Source organism: Parus major, chromosome 6 (genome assembly GCF_001522545.3).
Source record: "Parus major isolate Abel chromosome 6, Parus_major1.1, whole genome shotgun sequence".
Lineage (NCBI taxonomy): Eukaryota > Metazoa > Chordata > Aves > Passeriformes > Paridae > Parus > Parus major.
Genome location: NC_031775.1, coordinates 29,765,905 through 29,788,991, shown reverse-complemented (window position 1 = coordinate 29,788,991; position 23,087 = coordinate 29,765,905). Strand labels below are relative to the sequence as shown.

Sequence of the window (23,087 nt, the reverse complement as noted above, 5' to 3'; positions counted from 1 at the left end):
ATAAAATGCCATTGTGTACAGCACAGATTACGAGATAGAAACAATGAAGAAAAGAGAATGAACCGTGGGAAATGTAAAAAAGGCAAAATAGACACATTGGAGTTTGGTGATGTAAAATTATTTAGGAAATATGCTTAAAAAGGGGTCCTAACTTTATGTAAGCTCCATACTTGTAATATTTCTCTTCGTTTCTCATTTTCAAGAGTTGTCCTCAAAGTTGTCTGTGATTTGGTTATTATTATTATTTCAGCTTTGGATAAACAATCACCCTAGGGCAGCCCAGAATCCATAAATTTGGTGTTGCTGTCATCAGAGGTCTTGAAGTAAGGTGCAAAAGCAGTGTCAGGGTAAATAATGCACTTTATTGGTCTTGAAGGGACCATTCTGTAACGTTTGTAATGTTTTCTATGCAGTGTGGAACTCCATCTCCAGGACAAATTCAGTCTGGTAGGTTTAATCTGAACTGTGGCTGCTACTGAAATCCTTAAGAATCATAAATGTAGAATTTGTGTGTGTATATCTATCCATCTTTCTTACTGAGAGGAAGAGGAGCAGAGTAGGAATAGGCACAGATATTTAATGTTCTATGTGTGAGTTAAGAAATGTTGCTGTACGCTGGATACCTGCTGGTTTGAGTAAATCCCTACGTGCAAAGAAAAGGAATATAAAAGATTGACAACTGCCCCCTGCAAATCTTTAAATTGAATTTTTGTGAGTATTCATGTAAATACATGTGTGTCTGTGTAGTCATCCAATTTTTGTGATGTCATTGCTGAACATACAGATTTTTCTTCTCCTCTTTTGTGCAAGCCTTATCACTGGATTTATTCCAGACACAGTGCCTTTCATACTGTGACTTTTGTTTAGAACAAAAGGAAAACTCTCACTTTACTGCAGTTTATAGATGAGAAGGGACAAACTCTTAGCAAGAAGTCTTGGAGGAGAGAGCAGGGCTTGAAAGTGGCTGTGAGAGGATGCCCAGAGCTGGGTCTTATCATCAGCTCTGGGCAGTTGCATCCCAAGCTGATAAGGAAGAGACGATGCAGCAGCCCTCTCTAAGGCTCTCCACCACGCTGATTACTGCTGACTTTGAAACCAGAATTATCTCTTTGATTGATACAGTGGTGGTACAGAGGAGAGCTGTTGGAGTGTGGGCATGGATGTGCTTTATCTCAAGCAGAGCTTTGTTGGTTTCTTGGATGCTGTGTTTGAATATTAATGTGCTGCAGGTCATAGCTTGGAGCTCAACATAAACACCCCTTGGTGTGTTCTGCTCAGTGAGTGGAGGGAAGGACTTGGAGACTAAAGGGGAAAGGAAAAAAAATCAAAACCTGTCCCAAATATTCCCTTTTTGCCCCAGTGGAAAGCAGTTTTTTCTCTGGCAGCCCATGAGCCTTTTCAGACACATGTTGGCTGTTTCCCAGTATCAAAAACAAGCTTGAAAATGTTCAATATTCCAGATAATTTCTAGGAAAGAGGGCAAGGAGAAAGCAGCTATTTGGAGTGACACTAAGCTATGAAGATAGCAAAATCCAAACAATTCAGGGGATTGTGAGGAATAGCACGTGTTGGGAAAACAAAGAAATAGTAAAAGTTTCTGAAGGTATTTTGAGGGGAAGGGGAGTTTTCTTTAGAAGTACTTTGCAGAGCACCTTAGGCAAATAAAGTGCTGAGATTTACCTTCAATCTCAGTGAAATTTAAGATAAACTTAATTTAATTCCACTTTTGTGGTGGGTTCAGAGCATGTAGGCAGTTAATGGCTAAATAATTACATGATAGTTGTAGGATACTGGATGTGAAACTTGTCTGCCTTCCTTTTTAACTTTTACTTGTTATCTTAATCAGTTTTACACTTACCTGAAATATTTTATTCACCTGAGGGACACTGTGAAAACTTAATGAAATGCTATTTTTTTAATATTTAGTGAAATTTGGCCATGTATGAATATATAGTCAATAATTGTAGGAAATTATTTTGTTTTACATGTAGAAACAAATGTAAGAAGTATTTTCACTTTGGGTTTATCATCAGTTATTTCTCTTAATACATTACATGGACTAGGGAAATAAACAAAAAAGAGGTGCAAGTTGGCAAATTATATACAAATTTGCTTTGGATAGTGTAAAAATCATTGAGGAATGTTTAGAAAGACAATTAAAAGTAATAGTGTCATAATTAACTGGTCTAGCTAAACATTGGAACTAGATGACCTTAAAGGTCCTTTCCAGCCCAAACCATTCTATGATTCCATATTTTTGTTGGAAATACATCAGACCATATTTACATTTCACTTATCAACCAAAGAATGTGGGAGAAGGTGGGTGTTTGCACTGAATTTCCATATTTGAGGTGCCTGGGGAAGCACTTTACAGCTCCCTGGCTGCCTGTAAAGTTCCCTTTACATGGATTTTGTGATGATGGAACTCAACAAGAATGAACTCATCCTTCTCAAGAGCAAGGACTGGCACTTCATATACTCAAGTTCTTTGAGCTGCAAAATAAATCCTGGCTATTCTTCTTAACATTTTTTAAGGATTACAACACATTATTCTTTAATGAAACAGAAAGGTGGCTAAGCTCTCAAGAATGCAGCTCTGGGATCCTAAAAATGTGGAGTCCATAATTATTTCAAAGTTTGCAGCTTGGACAAATCGGCTTATTTGATGCTGGCACTGGAGTTTTGGGCAGCCTGGTGAAATCCAGCTTATTAATTGAGTTACCCAATGATGTAACTCCTGTTTGTTGTATATTTTCTTGTAAGCTCAATGCTTTTTGATGATAAAGGTGAGGTCTTCATCCATCTCCCCATGATGAACAGAGCTGCTTGCTTCAATCTGTGCCTATTGCTTACGGGGTTTTTGTTTGTTTAAAAAGATATTTGAAACAGTGACTACGAGGTGGGAGTGAATTTGTGGAGGTAGTTTTGGGGCAAGGGAGGATTTTGTTGTTTTTCTGAAGTCTTTTAGGTCTTGCACAGCTGGATGCCATGTGAGAGGCTGGAAGCAGAGAGGGATGCGCAGCTTTGTCCGACCTGGGAGAGCACAGCAGGTCAAGTTTAACAACCAAGGGCTCTCCTGGGGATCCAGAAACTCTGATTTCTCTTTGTGGAATGAAATCAGGGAGCAGGGTTCTGCTGCAGCACTCTGCTGGGGGATTCCAGCAGGGTTGTCTTTCAGGGGAAGGGCTGAATGCTCCTGCACAGGCAGCGCTGCCCAGCTCTAGCAGGTCGCTGTTGATAACTTGGTTTTGCTTTGTTTGTGTAGCCAGGCAGCTGGCTGGAAATGGAGATGAAGGCAGTCTTAATTCACTTCTAATAAAAGATCAATGGCTTTATTGTGAGAAAACAGAATACAGATGTAAACTGTACCTGATAAAAGAATTAAATGAGAGTTTAGCCTTCCTATTTTGTTTTTTCAGTGCTACTGGTGCTTGACCTTCATTTTTGAGACTATTGTCTTTCTTGGTACTTTTACATTTTAAGTTTTACTTAGACTACAAAAACAAACTCTGCTGGTGTTTTTCATCTCAAGTGCTTACCAAATCCCTCAGATATTGCAAAACATTTTAAAAGTAATCTCCAGACTAAAGTCTCATTAAAACCTTTGCCCTTCCTGTGAAACAAAAGTTCAGAGAAGTTCTGGCTGATTGTAATTTGAAAACTATAAAACAAAAACCATCATGGTGTGAAGTATTAATTTAGGCTTGGCAATCTCTCTGTAAAATTTATTTCCAAAAGCTTCCAATTAAAATGCAGCATGTCTCACTGTATAGGGGAAAGCACTCTCTTTTATATTATATAGGAGGACAAATGCTGCAAACATTAGTGACAATAAAACACCTTGCAGGTATCTTTTATTAAAAACCAGTCCCATTTATGTTGCAATGAGTTGACTTGGTAGAAGGAACCAAGTGCTCAGGAATTTCTTAGCCATACTATTTTTCAGTATTGCTTTTTAGTCAATCCATTTGGTAGATTAGTCAAATATTTATCTTGTTGTATGTTTATCTAATCTTTTTGTATCTTTAATCTAATTTGTACCTTTAATCTAATTTGAACCTTTGTTACTCATTGGGTTGTTATGCTTCTTGAACAATGGAGTTTAAATGGTTTCCCCCTGTGGCTTTTTCCCCTGTTTCAAAGAAGAAAAAGGAAAATTGGGAAAAAGACAAGTTAACCAGGATGGTTAAAGGTATGGAATACCTTACCCTGTGGTGCTGTACAGAATTTAATTCCCTTCAGTCTGATGGAGATATCACAGAATGGTTGGGATTGGAAAAGACCTTGGACATCATCCAGTCTCATCCCCATGGGCAGATACATCTCCCACTAGATCAGGGATTTTTTTTTTTTTTATTTCCAGAAACATTTCAAAAAAGCAAATTTTGTGTCTTGGCTATTTCTTGGCAAAATGTAGATGCAGAGAGAGAAATATGTGCAGTGGTTTTATATTGACAGAGTTCATTTCATCAGCAGGTGGTATTGGGTTTGAGAAGCTGAAACCTGAGACAAATGCTTAGGAATGATCTGTAAAATGATACTTTTTGTTCAAAGTCTTGTAGTTAAATATTCCCAAGATGGTCTGGACAATTTAAACAGTTCTACTGTGCAAGGGCTTGTATATAATGAGATAAAAGAAAGCAAAATGTTTTCAGTTGTGGACTGAATCACTTGTGAAATGAATGCTGGTTTAATCCAAAGCCAGAGCAGAGAAATTATTTTCAAAATCAATTTTGCAAATCTGATTGAGTTCTACTGTGATAAATCCCTCTGCAGCACTTCCTTTTAGGAGATCCCCTTTCTGTTTTGGATTTATGTTGGGTGTATGCTGCAAATCAATATTAAGAATAAGAAGGAATATAAATAGTATGCTCAGAGGCAATTTATTTAGATGATGTAATCATTTTGGAATGAGTAATGAAATTTGAACATTTTTCTTGAAGTACACATGCTCATGTACATGAGGCAGAATCTGTGTGGGTTCTCAGGTTTAGGTGTTTTTGCAGTCCAGGAATAGAGGGAGAGAGGAAAAAGGTTGGAGGTGGATTTGTAGTGGTTTATTTTCCAGTAAGTAAATATACTGGTTTTAAATGTAAGTAAATATGAGGTTTTAAGTATTCTGAAGGAAGTAAGTAAATTGAGAGTAGGTGCTTATGGAAAGGGTGAGGGGAGGCAAAAGCCCTTAGAAATAATTTCATTTGATTCAATAAAAGGCTGTGGGTTCCCTTTTTAATTCTCTCAATACAGCCACAGTGCAAATGCCATTCATTGGGAACTCACCTGGGCACGTCCTGTGTTCCCCCTGCTCTGTGGGGTGAGTCAGGGGATGTGGGTTTGACCAGCAGTGTAAATAAAACAGCTTTACAGGAGAGCTCTCTTCCTTCTGGTGTGCTGGGAAACCCTTCTGGGAAGGGAGGATCTCAGACAGAATCAAGGGCTTCTTTCATTTCTGCCTCTGATTCCACTGAGTGTCCTGGGTCAGTGATGTGTCATCCCCACAGCCTCCTGTGCCTTCAGGGAACTTTATTAACAAACTCCTAAATTGTGGGGGAAGAAAACATCTAAAGGAAGTCACCTCAGAACTATTTTTTCCCTTTCCTCTCCAAATGATGGTATTTTGATGACCAAAATAAATATTGAACCTGCAGTAATGGGTTGGATAATCAGTTTTTCCCTTTACTGTGCTGCTCAGTGCTAAAGAAGATTTTTTTAAAAATTATAACCAAACCAGTAATGCTGCAATGCAGTTAATTTTATACATCCCATTTTATGATAGACTGTAACATTACAGAAATAAGTGGGAAATTTAGAATAGGGCTGCACAGTGGTTTTCATGTCTGGGAATCTCAATTTCAAGATGTGGGAGCAGGATCTTCTAGGGAAACTGAATGCCTGGGCTGTCTTTTCTTAGAGCCATGAGTTAAACTTATGTTACTAGGAAAGATTAATTTGCCACTTGTATTTTCTGTGTTTAAGCAACAGCTCTGAAAGACAGTTCCTTGGCTATTTCTGCCTTCTTGGCCAGTTGAGAAAATGTCTTTAAATCAACAAGTAGTTATGTTCTAATTTTTTTTAAATATGACTGAAAAGGCATATTTTTCCCCCAAGTCCTTAAACAGTTTCATCTGAGTAATGATGATTAAAAGTTCTTTAAGCACTACCTTCACATAGCTTTCAACTATTTCTGTTTAGAGAGCATAACATTTCAAAGTGGTTTATTTAAAAATGTCACTTCCATTCTCTGGCTTTAGAGGATTTTCTAGGGCCTTGAGGTTTAAGTTTCTGAATGGAATTGGAGAAATATTGTTTTAATTTAATATAAAAATTTGTTTTTAATTTAAAAAAACCCAACAAGGCCAACAGTAGTAGTTACAAGTCAATCCTGGATGTTTCTCAAATGAGATAATCAGTCATACAGACCTCTTCAGAAATCTACCTCAGGTATTTGACAAGGCTGGGCATGAAGTTTGGTTTTTTTTATCTTTTTTGCACAGACACTGATGACTTTTTATCAGAGATGAATCTTGTATTTCCTACTCAACAATTTAATGTTGATGGGAAATACTTTAAAAAGATAATTTTTCTTTAAATGCAATGAAGAGTTGAACAGCAAGAGTATAAAAAGAATTGGGAATTGCTGGTGGTTCTGATTCTCCCAAAGTGGGTGTTAGTGCCTCAGGGTGTCTCTAAAGGAATGTCTTCACCTCCAGGCTGCAGTCACAGTCACTTGGTGCTGTCCCTTCCCAAACCTTGCTCATGGAAGGCTTCTTTGCCTTTTCCCAGAGCAGATACTGGGCAGTAAATCATCCTCATCTCAAGATGATAATCTCAATTATCCATTTAATGTAATTGATGTGAAGAACTCTTAATGACATCAACTGCAGGATGACTTCTGATAATGCCCAGTCTTTTAATTTCTAATTTGTATCCTTAAACTTTTTCATTCTCTTTACTATATGACTGTTTTTCCAGCTGAGATGTGTAATGAATTTACAAGTTAAAATGAATTTGCTATTGCCACCATATGGCTCTGAATATTGAGAGTGTATGGATTGCATGAGTAATGGCTCCAAGATAGAATTTTGACTTATAGGCCGCTGCATAATCTTATTTTAAATCAGATGAAGATCTGATTAGGGGAGGTTATTATTGCTGAGGTGGTGATTTTCTGTGTAGCTAGAGGGAAAATAATTAAGACTGTTTAGTTTCTGGGAATGTCTGCAAAGAATATCTTCTTAATAAATCAACCAAAAAATAGTAGAATTTCACTAATCATTACCTGTAAATTAATCCAGGAAAAGCTTCATGAATTAAAGTGTTACTATTTAAGTAGCAATGAACAAACTGCTCCATCACTAATGTAATAAAAACAGCGTCCTGCTTACTGTTCACTGGGGTTTTTCTATTAGATATTTTTTTTTGTTTTAGTCTCCATTATTTTCTAGAATTACCAACACTTGAGATGAGCTGCTTTTGGAGGTGCTGAGTTTTTTAGTGTTGGCCCCAGCTCAGCAGAACTCCAGAGGATAACCTAAATACAGAGTTCCAGTAAGCAAAGCCAAAACTTTGCTAGTTCATGTTGGATATCGTGGAAGTGTGTTATGTTAATTTTACATTTTCATCATGTGCCAAGGTTGAGTTTGTGCTCCTGAGATGGTGCTGAAATGACTAAAGCCTGTGATTTCACTGAACACTCATTCGGTGTAGATTAGATTAAAAACCACTCCTTGCTCTTTGGAAAATCAAGTTGTAGCCAGAGTTCTTGTGCAACTGATATGACTGCTCTCTTTTTGTTTGTTTTTTCCCATCTTTTCCCCTTGCCAGGCTCAGTACAGGCCCTCTGACCTGCTGTGTCCAGAGACCTTCATGTGGACCCCCATTGAGCAATGCCTGCCCCTGCTCGAGCACTCCAAATACTCCCGCCTCAACCAGGATGGAAAAGCAGGTGAGGCTACAAGGAATGGAATATCTGTAATTTTCCTGTCTCTTTCTAACATATCAGAATCATCTGCTGCTGAAGCAGTTTGGAAATCTTACCTGTAAAGGATGAAAAGTCCTGTAGACTGTAAGTAGGTCAAAATTAATACATATTGCTGCTACATATTTCAGATTATATTCAAATTGTTCATTTGCTATTATGTTCATTTCAAATTATGTTCATTTGTTGTTCTGGGCATGAACAAAACCAATAAAATAATTGTTCCTCATATTCCTGTTGGAATTAAATTGGAATCAAGACAGGAAAATACTCTGGAGAAGCTTAAAGGCATCAGGTGCTTTTGTTAAGAAACAGATTGGCAGATTTAGTTTAACAATCAATTAAACATTTAGTTTAACAGTCAGAGGATGTGAGGAACACAATAAACAGCAGAAGCACCTTAAACATCTTGATGTAATGTGACACAGTTTTACACTGTGTAAAATTTATTGTGTAAAACAGGTACTTAGTGATTTACCAGCATTGACTGGTTGAAATTGTTACTGACCAGAGCCCAATGCAGTGATGCTACTGTAAAACAAGGCAATCAAATGGGAAAAAAGACACAAATTTGCTTTAGTTATTGACTCTCTGGGCCAATGGCAGGTCCCAAGGGAGCTGTGTTAGACCATGCTTGGGGGAATGGGATACCTTAACTTCTGTTATTAATTGCAACTTGTTGCATATCCTCTTTTTGAGGTTTTCTTTCTCCTGTGAGTAACAATTGAGTATGGCTGCAATATTATTCAGAGATGTGTGGCATTATTCAGCTCAAGAGCATATGTAACACTGTGGTCTGTTTCTAGACACCAAAACACAAATTTACCTGTCTGGGTCTCAGTAGTCTTCAGCAGCTACTTCTTTCTTTTTACATTTTTTCCTTTTACCCCTTTTACTTTTTTTTTTTTCCTGTTTGATCCTTTAACTTTTTACTGTAGGATTCCCTTGGCAGTTAACTGTAGATAAATTAAAGGAATTTGAAAAGACTGCTTGAACAGCACTGTGAAGTTTTGGAAATGCTGTTGAGTTCCTTGCTTTTCCTCACCCTCTGCCTGTTACTTGGTTGCTCAGTGGGAACACTAATAGTAGTAATTATAGGAGCAAGGTAAAAATAAATCATTGTTAGATTGGTGAGGGGAAAATGGAAAAAAATTACAAAAGTAATTTTTTAATTACAAAAAATAAGGAGGGAGAAGGGAATGATTTTGGAGGCCAGTGGTGTTTGGGACACTTCTGGTATTCAGAAAGGAGGGAGTGCTGAAGTGGTGCCTGTGAAGGTGTTAACCCCAGGCAAGCAGAGGGGCAGCATCTTGTGCATGGTGTGAAATCCCTGGGGCATAGCAGGCCTTTGGAAACCACAGAAACAAAGCTTTGCATCGTTATCAGCACAGAATATCTCGCTGCAGACACTGCTGGAGCTGTGACTTGTGTCCTGTGGTTGAAGGAAATTAAAACATAGCTGCACGTTGAGATGCTCTGGGCCTGCTGGGAGCTCGGAGGCTTTGGGGGTTTGGGTTGCTGCTCAGAGGAAGCCATTTCTCACCACTGAAATAATTTCCCTTCCTCATTCTTTACCCTCTGCAACAGTCCCTAACACGAGTTTAATGAAGTTACAGTGAATTTTTAGAAGAGCAATACAAATGGTGGTGTGCTTTATTCCTCTTGAATCAGCTTTCTGTAGCGCTGTCTGTAATTATTTTGGTTAAATAGGATATGATTTATCAGGAGTGGGACTTCCAGCATTGAAACCAAGGGCAATAACCAGATCCAGTAAACAACTGGGAGAAATGGTGTGACTTCCATTGTTGCCTGGGGCAGTGAAACAGTCACTGGCAATGGTCATCTTCTGTTGCTGTCTCTAATGTCAGAAAATTTGGGAAATATTGTCTCATACTAATTTTCGCATAATTACTATGAGACATAATTCATGTATTCATCATTCTCCTGAGTTTTTGTATGTGTTTTCCCTCCTTTTAAAAAAAAATCATAAACATTTATGTAATAAATTTACCAATTTCAGGTTCAGGAGAGTGTGCTATGTGCTTTGATCTTTCAAACCTCTGTAATATGAAAAGGATTTTTGAGTATTCATACACATTACATTGCAGAGCTCCTTCCTAAATAAGATTTACTTTTCTGGAATAAAAATAAAAAGATACTCATAAAAAGTGGCTTTTGTTCTTAAAGAATAAGAAAATATTAATTTATGTAACTCATCCATTGGAAAAGATTTCTTCATTTTTGTTGTCTGTTCACTTGGAAAAATTTGGAAGACCTGGCATCTCCTTATAAATGAGAGTGACTTATGAAGATTCTGATATTAAAAACCAGTGGCCAGGCATTTATTTAGAACTAAGTAAGTAGTTTGTGGAGGGATGCTCTAGTAGAGGGTTTGGATACTGACTCAGTCTGGAAATTGAAATAGTGCTGAACTTCATTTAATGGCCATTAGCTGTAAGTACAGATGGAGATGTGAAAAAGAAAGAAGTTAATTAGAAGGTTGTTCTGCAGTCAGAGACTTTGATAGCTCATCAAACTGATGAGCAGAAGTCAGTCACATAATAGCTTTTGCTGAAGTATTCCTGGGCATGGTCTGCCTGCCACATCCCTTGACTTCCTCCAAAAACTGCTCCTCAGGGTTTTACTCCACTGGTGTCTTCCCTAAAACTTTATCCATGAAACAAGAGCAGTGTGGAAAGAGCTATAAATCATTTATTTGGTATCCTGACAATATTTTTGTCCTTCCACTTTCCATTTAACTAGACTAACTCAGTGTTGTGTTTTCTCTCTTTCTAATACCTGTTGAGATTTTCAGTTTATTGCTCCTGGAAGAAGTCTGTGAAAAATATCTTAATGAAGTAAAATTTTTACAAAAATCTACTTTTGGGATGATCATTAAATTAGTGTGAAACTTCAAATCTAGGACATTTAAAAAGCAACTTCAGATAAGGGCAGATACAATCCCAGTCTGAGAGTGATGGCTTCAAAGCCTTCATAGTTACATGAGTGTCACATAATGTGGGGTGTACTTGGTGCCAGCCAGGGTGGACATGGGGCTGTTACCCAGGTGAAAAAGCTTTATCCAAATTTTTATCCACAGCAATCCCAGTGGTGGAAGCTGCTTCCCACGTTCCTGTGTCTGCAGAAACTGTGTGAGCAGAGCTTTGAGAGCTGCACTTCAAAAGGACTTCAGTGCTTTTTCTGTCTTAACCATTTCGTTTGCTGAAGTTGATAAATTGGCTAAGCTAGTACACATCTGTTCAACTTCCTGCAGATCTAATAACAGAGTGAAATCAAAATGGCATCAAATGGAATACATTAATTAAAATGAAAGTATTTTCAGCACATTAAAAAAAAAATCACATAACAAAGGCATAACACAAGCTGCTCTGGCTTTGTGCTTTCTAGGAGACAAGAAACTCTTTGCTCCAGAGGGTATGGTTAACACAAACCATGCTGGATGCAGAAGGGTGGGATAAAGAGAGAGAGAGAGAGGCACTTCTGGGTTTCCTGGTCAATTCTAGTAGTAGACTAAATTACAGTCTATTAATAGACTAAATAGTATTAGACTAAACTGACCTTCTTGTAAACATCACAGTGAAGGAGTTTCAAAGAGAGGGATCTAAGGAAGTTTCTTAGTTGTGTTTCAGAGTTTATGGTGAAATCTGCAGCATGAGAGTTTTAGAAGAAATTAAGAATATGGAGACACAAAGCAGTTTCCTACAAAACATAAATTTGTCTGGGATAGGATCCTCTAGTTAGGGGTAGGACTTAGAATGCTGCCTGCAGGTGCTAAGAATGAAGATGGAGTGAGGCAGAGTGAGGGAGGCTTTAGAAGTGAGGATCTCTGATGTGATCACGGTGTTGGTAGCTGGCAGAGACATGGATAGAAAAGGGAAAGAACTTTGAAGTTCATAGAGGTAGAACAATGAGAAGAAGGGCTTGACAAGAGCAAGAAATAAGTGATGGTAGGATTCAAACTTGAGCATGTTGGTAGATCCTTTTAGAGGTGAATAAGGCTATTATTTGGATACACCATCCAAAAGCCAAATGATTCAGCAACCACCTTCCACTCCTTGCTGTAGACCAGACTGCATCTGCCACCCTGCACAGCAGTAAAACCTCCTTTCTTCTTCCAGCAGGGTGGAAGCCCTTAGAAGAACTCAGGCTTTAGGCTGTTTGCAGCTGGTGTGAGCCAAAGTGATGATAGGCAGTGGAATCCAGAGGAGAGGATTTGTCTCTTCTGTGCTTTGCAGTGATTGGGCTGTGGCAGCCCAGGAACTGGGCAAGGCACAAAGGACAGATGTTGAAATCCAAAAAGCCTTTGAAATTGCCTCATGTTCACATGCAAGCCTTAACCATCAGAATAAAACAAAACTTAAACCCAAACCAATACTGAAATCAGTGCCTGAGCTCCCCTTCTCAGGAGAAAGTTCTGGAATGCCACACAAAGCTATGGAGAGGTCAGAAAATCCTCACTTCATGCTCACAAGAATCACTCTGTAAAAAACCCATTCCATGCAATACCTTCTGGCTTCATAGCAGATCACTAGTTTCTGAGTTCCTGAACTAAAGAAAATTACTTAAGATTTCCAGTCTTTCTCTGTACTAATCTTATAACTTTTATTAGAGATTTTACTGGATTTTTAAAGCTTTTAGCTGAAAAAATGTTTCCTTAGAAATGTCTTTCTATATATTTTTATCTATTCTGCTGCTCATGGTAAGCTAGAGTAGTAAAATGCAAATAAAAATTCCAGTATTTAATAATTTCTGAATCCTCTTAGTACTGATTGCATTATGTATCTTAATGCTTTTTGCAAGCAACTGAGTGCTATTAGTTCTAGTAAATAAAACTTAAATAAAACCAGAAGTCTACAACTGTGTGCAGTTACACAAAACTATTTATTTTAAATATATGTTTTTATGCATTATGCTTCCACTAGAAAAATAATTTGTCACAACCATTTCAGTAACTATAATTTTTAGTGTTGTGTTTTTAAAACATTTTATGTACAATTTTTAGTTCACTTTGTTATCAAAGAGTATTTCAAACAGGTTTTATATTAATTGTGTGTGTGAACACGAGTAATTTGTTGACTTTTTTTTCCCTATCCAGTACAGAGACTGTTTAATTTTACAATATATTTAAAAAAATTAGTATATTGATGCTGGTCTTGTTCCTTCCCTTAACAGAAAAGCCACGATCACATATTTGTGTCATGAAAGTGAACTGTGGTTGCCATTTGGTCACGTCTCAGAGTTCAGGTCCTTGGCAAAGGGCTGTTCCATGCTGGATGGATGCAGGCAGAGGGATTTGAGTGCAGGCAGAGGGATTAATCCAAAGGCCAGGATATGTTAATGTTTATAAGGGTGGTGTGATGCAGATTAATGTTTACAAGGATAAATGCACTGAACTTCTCGAGATGATGAAAATGTGGTCGCAAAACTATCACAGATGGAAAACATTAAACCAATTGTTTAGAACTCTGCAATCATCTGATTTGGGAGAGATGGCTGCTTTGCTCTAAAACAACTGCTGCTTATATTTTTATATTTTTTTGAGATAGTGTTGTTCAGAGAGTTGGGAAACAGTTTAAATAAACTCTGATAGATCACGAACTAAAGTCTTCTAAAGAAGTAACTTTCCACTATTAGCACAGCTATAGGTAATAAATTTGAATTCTGTAACCAAGAAAAAGACACATCCCAGTTCTTTCTAGCAGCTTCTCTAGAACAGACAGATCTTAGGAGTTTCTGTCTGTTTCTAATTAAGTTAATGAACACTTCGAGCCATCAGAATGCATCTTTCTAAATCCAGTGTGATCCTTGAGTGTACAAGATGTTTAAACAGTGAAGATAATGCCAATATGGTGTAGCCAGGCTCATTTTTCCCTCACTTTTTTTTTATGTTTGGATTAAATTGAAATGACTGGCATGGGGTTATAGGCTCATATGTGATGCTTCTGTAATACAAAGGAAATGTTATTCTCTTAATTTGGGGGTCCTAAGCAAACTGCCATGGCATAAATTGGTGTGTGGGTTAGAAAATGCAAACTTGAATAAATATTTGTGATTTAACGGTTTAGATTTATTGATATTCTAAATAGATCTGCTTTTATATATGTAGTAGATTAAACCAGTGCCCCTTGAGCAGCACAATTGTCTGACTTGTGGTGTGGTTTGTGAAACCTTTGGCTTGGACAGCAAAACTCTCAAATATGTGTTAATCCAAGATGACCATCATAGAGACTGTGAAACAAATGGATGTATTTTGAGATTACTTTTTTTTTGGAGGACTTTCCTTGAAAAATAAAGATATCTTGGCATACTTCACTTCTCTTTGCATTGAAGAGATGACTCTTAGATGGGTTTATGCTTAAGATACTCTTTCACCTTTTGACTATTGTGGTATTTGATTTACCAGCAGAATAATTCTGCTGGGTTTTTTTGGTTTGGTTTAGTTTTTTTTTGTGAAGATTCAGGGTAATGTGGGGAAGGGCAAGGACTGCCAAATCCTGTAGGAATCATTTTTCCATACTCAGAAGGTGTTAGGAGGAATTAAAAGTTCAATAATGTGGGAGTAGTAGAGCAATCATGCAGATTTATTTCGTGCTGAGGACAATGAGCGTGTGGGACTGGTTTCCAAATGTGATAAAAGTTAAGAGCTGTAATTAGGCCCAGACACAGAGCAGCCATGGAAGGGACACCACAGGCATGTGCTGAGCCACACTCCAACATCCATCAGGGAAACCTGTGCCAGGGTCAGACCTTCTGGAATGATCCTCATTCACTCCCTGCTCTGGTGACATCATCCCAGCTCCTCACGTGGAATGTAATTGATTCCGTGTTTTAATTAATTTAGCCAGCAAATTGATTGCTGTAATCTGATTTATTTAGCTGATAAGCTACTGCCAATTGCTTCAATTTTTCCTATTTTATGGAGATGTTTGCATTTGTAATTTTCAGCTTAACTCTCGTCTCTGGTTTTTTTCCTTCTCACATATCAGTCTTAATGAGGACTTTGCCCTTCATTTTGAAAGATCCTGTTGCTGCTTTCTGCCATGTTCACTTCTATTCAGTTCAGATATTTTAATAAAGAGTATTTAACTCTTTTTCTCCTACAGATTTTTTTCCCCTGTTTTCTTTGCATTGTTTTGGAGCTGTAACTTCTTAAAGCATAATCTCTAACTTGTGTCTTTTATACTGGTTTTTCATAGAAGAATGGTATCATGGAATGGTTTGGGTTGGGAGGCACCTTAAAGCCCATCCAGTGCCACCCCCTGCCATGGCAGGGTCACCTTCCCCTGTCCCAGAGTGCTCCAAGCCCCATCCAACACAGCCTTGGACACTGCCAGGGATCCAGGGACAGCCACAGCTGCTCTGGGCACCTCTGCCAGGGCCTGCCCACCCTCACAAGGAACAATTCCTTCCAAATATCCCATCTACATCCAGCCCTCCTGCAGCTTTAAACCATTTAAGATGCATTACTCTTCTCAACCATTAATTCAGGGATTTAATAATGTGTTTGATGTGTCTCTAGCACCAGTAACAGAGTCACTTTTGATTTATGTTCTTGAGATGGGAGGTTCCTTGCTAAAGTCTCTCCAAAGAGATCTGTGCAGTTTTCATTCCCTGCTAGCCAGTGACTTAGAGTTGCTTTCATGTGCTGTTTCCAAGTGCTTGTTGGATTTTAACTGTGATTTCCCCTTCTGTCTCTGAAGAGAAATGAATAACTCAAAATGCACAACATTCCAATGTTCTTGTAAATAACTTGGATACTTCAAGGAACAGAAAATCTCAGCTAACAAAGGTTCTGAGAAATGTGGAGGACACACATCTGATGCAGCAGAAAGCTTGGGCAGGTTCTCTAGTGCTGACTCAGAGCAAATAAAACTCCCCAGAATCAGAGCTGGGTGTTAGAAGTGCCTGTGGGGGTCCATGAAAAATGGGTCAGGCCATGAATGAGCCTGTAAAGCTTTGACTTTTCTCATTCTGATCTGCAAAACTGCCTTGTGCAGGCTGCTGAGGGCCTGGAGCTGCAGTCAGGAAACCTGGGCTAGGGAGAGCATGCAGGGGAATGAGAGAACCACAGGAGTGTGAGAGCATCTCAGAGTGGCCCTGCCTTCAAAACAGAGCTGTTCCTGCTGTGGTCATGCTTCGGGCCCTTGTCTGCACAGTGCACTTAAACTGAAGGCTGGAAGTTGGTTAGATAAAGTTAAAGTAGAAAAAAAACCAAGCCTGAATTTCCCTGGGTGAGCAGTTAATATTCTTCATTGGCAGTTCACATTCTCATTTCTTGTATTTGAAATCATCAAGAACAATGTTGAAGATTCAATTTACTTTGTTCTCTGGAAGAACATCTAAAAGTAAATAAGTTATCTTTGTCAACTTGCCATTGACAACATTATATTCCTTTTGTTGTTGTTGTCATAGTGTCTTGACTTTGGAGGCACTGGATGCAGTTTTCAGATGTGAAGTGTTCAGTCCCATTTAACTAACATTTTCCCAGGTGCTACTAGGTTTTTTTTCACTGCATTCCTAAAAACCAAATCCTTGGAAGAATTAGTATCAGCCCTTGGTAGGACAAGAGCAAACAGCACCAAGTTGTACCAGGGGAGGTCTAGGCTGGATATTAGAAGAAGTTTCTTCATGGAAAGGGTTGTCCAGCCCTGGAGCAGCTGCCCAGCTGTACTCAGTCCCTGGAGGGGTTTAAAAGCTGTGTGGATGTGACACTTGGGGACATGGGAGGGTCTGGCAGTGCTGGGTTAATGGATGGACTTGATGGTCTTAGAGGGCTTTTCCAGCCTGAATGATTCTGTGATTCTATGATTTAAATCTTGCCCTTCAGTAGACATTTTCCAGTCACCTTTTTTCAGGATAATATATTGAGGTGGGCTAGAACAGTGGTATTACACAAGAGTTTGGTATTACACAACTGGGAATTTTATGCATTGTGTTTTATGTGCATCTCCTCCAGTTGGATTTCAGTGCTGGGCAGAACGGGCAGGGATTGTTTCCAGGTATGGCAGAAGCTGTGAATTACAGCTGAGCCCCTGAGCTGCTGCATTGACAGGAAACATTTTCCACGGGCCCCTGCTCATGTTTTCTCCAGGAATAACGGGAATTCCCAGCACAATGAGTTATTGTTTCCGTGGCACAGCGGGGCGAGCGCGTTCCGCCGCGCGATCCGGCTGCCGCGCCTCGGCGTGGAGCTCCACATCGTAAACCAGTGGAGGAGTTCAGGCACAAAGCCCAAAAGTTTGGGTTGGAAGATGCCTTCAGGATTTCCCTTCCATGCAACATCCTGTCTTTGCCCTTTTTAAGGATCTCTATACCTGTAAAAATACAATCCCCCTGTTTTAAGGACGATCGGTAATGTTTTGATAAAGGTGCATTTTTCCACTTACAAACGTGTTCTTTATGAACAGTGGTTTCAAAAATTCCTATTTTTTGTAAGAGTAACTGCATAGAATTGGCTGATTGGGAATATCCTGAGCATTTTACTGTACTTCCTTTGTGACTTGTGCTTTCTGGTTTTAATTAAGAATTCTTTTCATTGAATTTTTGTGTGTTGTTGTTTATGCTTCATTTTAACTGTGCTCTTATTTTGGTTTGAGTTAGTATTTTTGTACCTCAAGGCATAGGGGTCTTTAATATTCCTTAATGTATGAGTTAGTTTGAGGGAAGCCATATGAGAAAAAGCACATTTCAGCTCACTATTTTATATAAATATGACTATTAATGGGTATTGCTGATTGGCCCTTTTCTTTTTTGAGGATGACATCGTTGGGGAACAGAAAAAATTATGCTTTAAATTGAGTAACAAATGAGCTTAAATTCAAAGGTCAGAAAGATTTGGCTTCTGACTGGGATGGAATAATTTTCGATTTCCAGTAATTAATATCTCCTACGTTTCAGTCATAAAATTTGAAAAGTTAATGTGTTTCTTCCTTTTGCAGTTTCTTTGTTTTAAAATCATTGATCATTAACTGTGACAAGGTCATGTAAACCAGATGTAGCTTTTCTTTAAAAATATTCAACAAGGCTGCAGTGTTTCTCATAAAAATTAACATCACCATAGAGTAACCAGCAAGGGGTGGTGCTTCTTTTCATCATTTTTACACCTAGTTTGAAAGCTTGAGTATCATAAAACTTTAAATCTCCCTGTAAATGGAATTTTTAAGCTTTTTTCTTTGATTGTAAAAATGGGAACATTGTGTTCATCTTTAAAACCTTCAAAATTAAAGATTTAAAACCACAAGCAACATAAAAAAAAAATCAAAGCCCCAGCACATCCATGGGCTGGAAATGCAGCAGTTGTGAAGTGTTTATCTTCATACTTTTTGTTCTGTGGATTTAATGCTTAGAGGTAAAATAATTCTTTTGAGATTCTGTTTTTAAGCAAAATGGAAATTTAATTTATAGTGTGAGTTTCCTTCAGTGTCTGCTTTCAAAGTGAATCACAGATTTCAGTTAGTGACAGTGGTTTAAATATTTCAATTTTTGAATTAGGGTTGGTTCTTTGCCTTTTCTTTCTTTCAGTGTTTTACCTTGCTATGATGGGGGAAAAAAATCCAGGTTCTCTTACATCGTATGGATGCAGAATTACAAAGTGATGATGGCCAAATACTTTCATTATTCCAGGGAGTTGAAGGAGCATTTAAAGAAAATTAAACTTCTGATCAGAAACAGAATAATTTCAGGGTTTAGCAGGAGTACCACATTTCTTTTTGTGGCTTCTTACTACTTCTGAGTCCATTCTGTAGAGAAAATATAAGAAATATTTTCCTGTGACTAATGTGGGTTGTTTTGGAAATTGGCAGTTGTCCTTTCTCCTATTTAGAAAATAGGAAAGTCAATAATTTTGTCACCTGATTTTTAATTATTTCTTCACTTGTTTTCCTGTAAGTGGAAAAAAGCACTTTAAAGGAAAGTTAGATTGCTTCCATCTCTGGATTTATACCCTGGAAAATGAATAAATGTCATTTTTGTGAGGAGTCTGTCCAGGGGGACAATGGAAGAGGTGCCCTGTCTCTAAAGAGGAGCAGCACAGGATTCTGCAGCACAGGCTGCCCTTCCACATCACTGTTGATCAAAAACACCTTGGCTCAATCAAGCCACCAGCAAAAAGCTGATTGAGTGATAGTTTTCTACAGAAACCTTGAGCCATTGCCCTTTTTCCAGCGTGGTGTTGGCTCTCAGGCTCTTGCAGAGCTCACTCTCCACTCCCAGTCTCACTTGTCCAGCTTTGCACGTGCTTACCCTGCTTTCTCCCCAGATGGAGCTGGTTTTCACTTTAAATAATAGTGAGTAATAATAAAGGTTAATGAATGTGAAGAATAAAAATGTTTGGATGTGGGCTTCCCCAAATAAATTAGAAAAATGCTAATTCACCCCTGAGCTGTAAGAAAAAGATCCTGACCATCAAGTTCTGGATTTCTTTAACAAGCACACTGCTGTCCAGCTTTTTGTTGCTGTGAATAAAAAAGGTGAAATCACTCCTCCTTATTTCATGCTGGTATTTCAGCAGGAATGCTTATCAGCATTTGAAAATGAGGTTTTGGCTTGGGAGGGAGTTTTAGGGGGAAGTTGATTTGGGCTGTGCAAAGAAATGAGGACTGGATTGTCCAGGAGTTTGTCGGGCTTCCTGCTCCTCACGTTCCTGCTCATCCCTGGAGTGTGGGAAGCCTTTTTTGGGTGAGTGCAGGCTGAGGCTGCCTTTGGGCACTTTTGGTGAAGGTCAGGAGCTCAGCCCATGCCTGCCAAGACACCCCATTGCATGGAGAGGCTTTGGATGACTCCCACTCCTTGTTTTTTTTTCTGCTGGCACTTAGCGACGTATCTGATCCGCTTTGTGTTTCCAGAAAGAAAATCCTCCATGTGTGCATTTAACAGTGTATGGGGCTGGGAACAGAACATTTTAACACCTCTGTGCACTCTTTATGGGGTCACAGTGGCAAGGTTGAATTAGAAGTGAAATCTCTCCTCCGTTCAGATTTCAGTAGACAACTGCAGCATAAATAATTTGATGCTTTAGGAGTATTGGGGAGAAAAGAAAGAAGTGACAGGTAATTCATTCAACAAGAATTCACCTGTATTTTTAGCTCTGAGACAGGATAATATTTCTATTTTCAGCTGGCAGCTGCAGTTGCCCAGTTTCCTAAAATTACAGGAACTTTCAATTTACATAATTGATTGCTCTGTATTTTGTGTATCTACCATCCAGACTATTTTGATAGATGTAACTGAATTAAGGGATGAAACCTTGTATATTCTTTATGTCAAATGACAGTGTCTCTTCTGTAGACTACAATAAATCAACAGCTCAGGGGGTGAAAAATGAGAAAGTGTGAGGAGGAAAACATAAGCACTTTTAAAAAACTTTTTAGTGGTAACAGTACTGTATTCAGTAATTACAGTAGTGACCAAAATTGCCCTAATATTCTGTTCCACTATCTGATCAGTCAGGGTCTTTCCAGAAATGGAAATTACTGAATAAAATTTCTTCACTAAAGCTTGGAAATTAAAGGAAGTTCATTTCTTATTTTCAGCAAGGGACTTTATTTTAATGAAGCATTTGGTCTCGTTTTGAATTGTGATTGCTGCTGTATCCCAGCATCAGCCACACAGGGAAGGCCTCTTAGAATTCAGTTGCATTATCTTAAACAGAAAGCAAATTCTACCATGTGCCACTCAACAGGAGCAGATACTTAATTTTTCTTCTTGGGAGAGTAACTTCTTTGTTAAAGTGTGCCAGAGCCAAAACTGTTTTTGTTTTCCATTAAATTAGCTTCAATTTATTCTGCTTATATTTAAATTGTGTTTAAAGGGAGTAGTTTCCTGAAAACCCATGATGTTGCCTCCAGACCAGCAGCAACTGAAAGATGGCTGAGTTTTGACATTCAGATTTGTTGTGATGGTGACACAAGCTCCTATTTGCTACTTCTAAGAACTTAACTGTGTACCTGAGATTATTTTACTTTATACTTAACATCTCAGTAAAAGGTTTCTTTTACAGATGGAGTTTAAATTATATACATGTAAGTACTTCTACAGAAGGTTATTTTTGTTATTAAAGCTTTGATTTTGAGGGGAGTCAGTGGAAGAACAGGCAATCATTGCAGCAATTTGGAATGTTATTTTTCATTTGCAAGTAAAAGTGGAGGAAGGACACAAATGCTGAGCAGCAAGAACAGGAAGGCTGCAGTGAAACCAAAGGTACAGTAGCTTTAGTCTCTCAAAGAAATCAGATCTGGGGCCAGCAGCACTGCAAGCCAGAAGATGAACTCAGCCACAGTCTCAGGCTTTGGGAGGATTTGAAATCAATGAGTATCAGTGAGTGGGGAACAGCTCTAAAGTGCTTTTGGCTCTGTGAGGGCTCAGCTTGGCCTAAATCCATCTCAGGGCACAGACTGGGAGGCGATCTAGAGGTGCAGTAAATATAAACTTTCCAATTTAAGAAGTTAAAATAATTTTACACTTGAGTCACCTCCAGAAGCTAAACTTTTAGATTTTTTCCTTGGTGAGGTCTCAGGGAGGAGGAGGATGTAACAGAAGAGGCAGAAGGGCTGGTAGTAAAACCAAGCTATTTGGATATCAGGGAGGTGTTGGCCACACATCAAAAACCTGATGGATTTCAAAGAGAGAGAGAAAGCCATAAAGTGTTTTTGACTTGGTGTTTATCTAAAGCAATTGCCAAAAATAATTAGTGGGGAGCACAATCTTAGCAAGTACTACTCAGATTTTCTTCCTATAAACCATGTTTTCCCAGTTAAGTCTTAAGAAACACATTGTGCTTTCATGTCAGGAATCCAAACACAGATAAAAGTAATGAAGTCATTCCAAACTTGGTAAAGCAGCCTTCATTAAGTTTCACATACTAAATTCAGGCAATCAGCAGAAAAAAGTTTATAGGCCATTTCTGTGGATGAACAGAGGCAGGTTCTTCAGAATATCTTGCACTGAAAAGCATTTCGTGGCCTCCCTCAAAACATAGAGAAGCATTAATTAAAAGCAGAAAGAATGTTCAAAAGGAAGTCTTTGCATAGTTCATGTCCCAAAATACTGACATTCCAGTAAGCATCTCTGTTATTATTTCTGGAATTTATATGGTTCTGTTCTCAAACTCATGTTTTGGATTCTGGGTTGACTCTTCTTGGTGACTTTTTGAACCTAAAGTTCAGAAATGTCCAAGATTTCTTTTCCCACTATTTTGTAATAATTTTAGTAATTTATCCTGCAGTGGCCTCAGATGTGTGGCACATTCCCTGAGTTTCTTTCAAGAGTTTTCTAGCACTGAAGTGCAAATTTTTCTGACACACAGCAGCCATATAACATTATTGTTCAGCAGTAGGAGCATCAATGGGATTCATAACAATAAGGAAGTTTTAACTTGTTCAACAGCACTCTTACGTGTATGATTCTGGATAAATTAAGTCACAAGGGGTCTGTATGTGAAGGAAATAAGATTTAACTGTGGTGTGTGTATCTTTGAAGAGGAATTGTGTTGTACCCACGCAGGGAGTGCTTGCACTGCTCCCCCATTGATCTGCAGAGCTCGGGGATCAGACTTAAGGACAAACATGTAACCCCTAGAACGAAACTCAGTATAACTGAGGGAAAACCAGACTGGGGCTGGAGAGCCAGGGAATTTCACCTGGGAATTTGGTTTACTGCCTGACCTAAGGAAGCAGCCTGGAGGCTTCTTGCTGGTTTTAATACATTTAATACATTTGTCCCAGCTGATGTGATGGGTTTTGCAAGGGGTTCTGTAATGACAAGTCTCTCCTGGTCAGTTCTGCTTGACTCTTTCCCAGAGTTTGACTTCTGGCTCCAGGAGCACTAAATGGATGTGAATTTTTAAATACAGCAGTAGAGGTGTTTTCAGAAATGCCATCCATCACCATTAGAAACGTGTGATGCACGATTTACCTTTCCACACTTTGCAGACACAGTTCCTTTGCAGGCTGGGTTTTATTCCCAGCCATGATTCAAGAACGCTCTGCAGCTCAGCTTTCATCTACAGATGACTTCTCTTACTTCATGCTGTTTTCATTATGCATATTGGAGTTCGAGGCATAAATTAAGGTGATGTGGACACTATAAATAA

General features: G+C 38.6%; 1 protein-coding gene across 7 annotated transcripts in view; it reads left to right on the top strand.

The window, feature by feature from the left end:
* The window catches only part of ATE1 (arginyltransferase 1), a 67,913-nt gene that overhangs the window by 41,650 nt on the left and 3,176 nt on the right, over positions 1-23,087 (top strand). For 6 of the 7 annotated variants that reach the window (XM_015633197.1, XM_015633198.1, XM_015633194.1 and 3 more), the window contains one exon: positions 7,825-7,945. In XM_015633197.1, the coding sequence (XP_015488683.1) occupies positions 7,825-7,945 (121 nt within the window). Of the gene's footprint in view, positions 1-7,824; positions 7,946-11,078; positions 14,312-23,087 lie in introns of those variants that run through there. The other variant, XM_015633195.3, reaches the window with a different exon arrangement.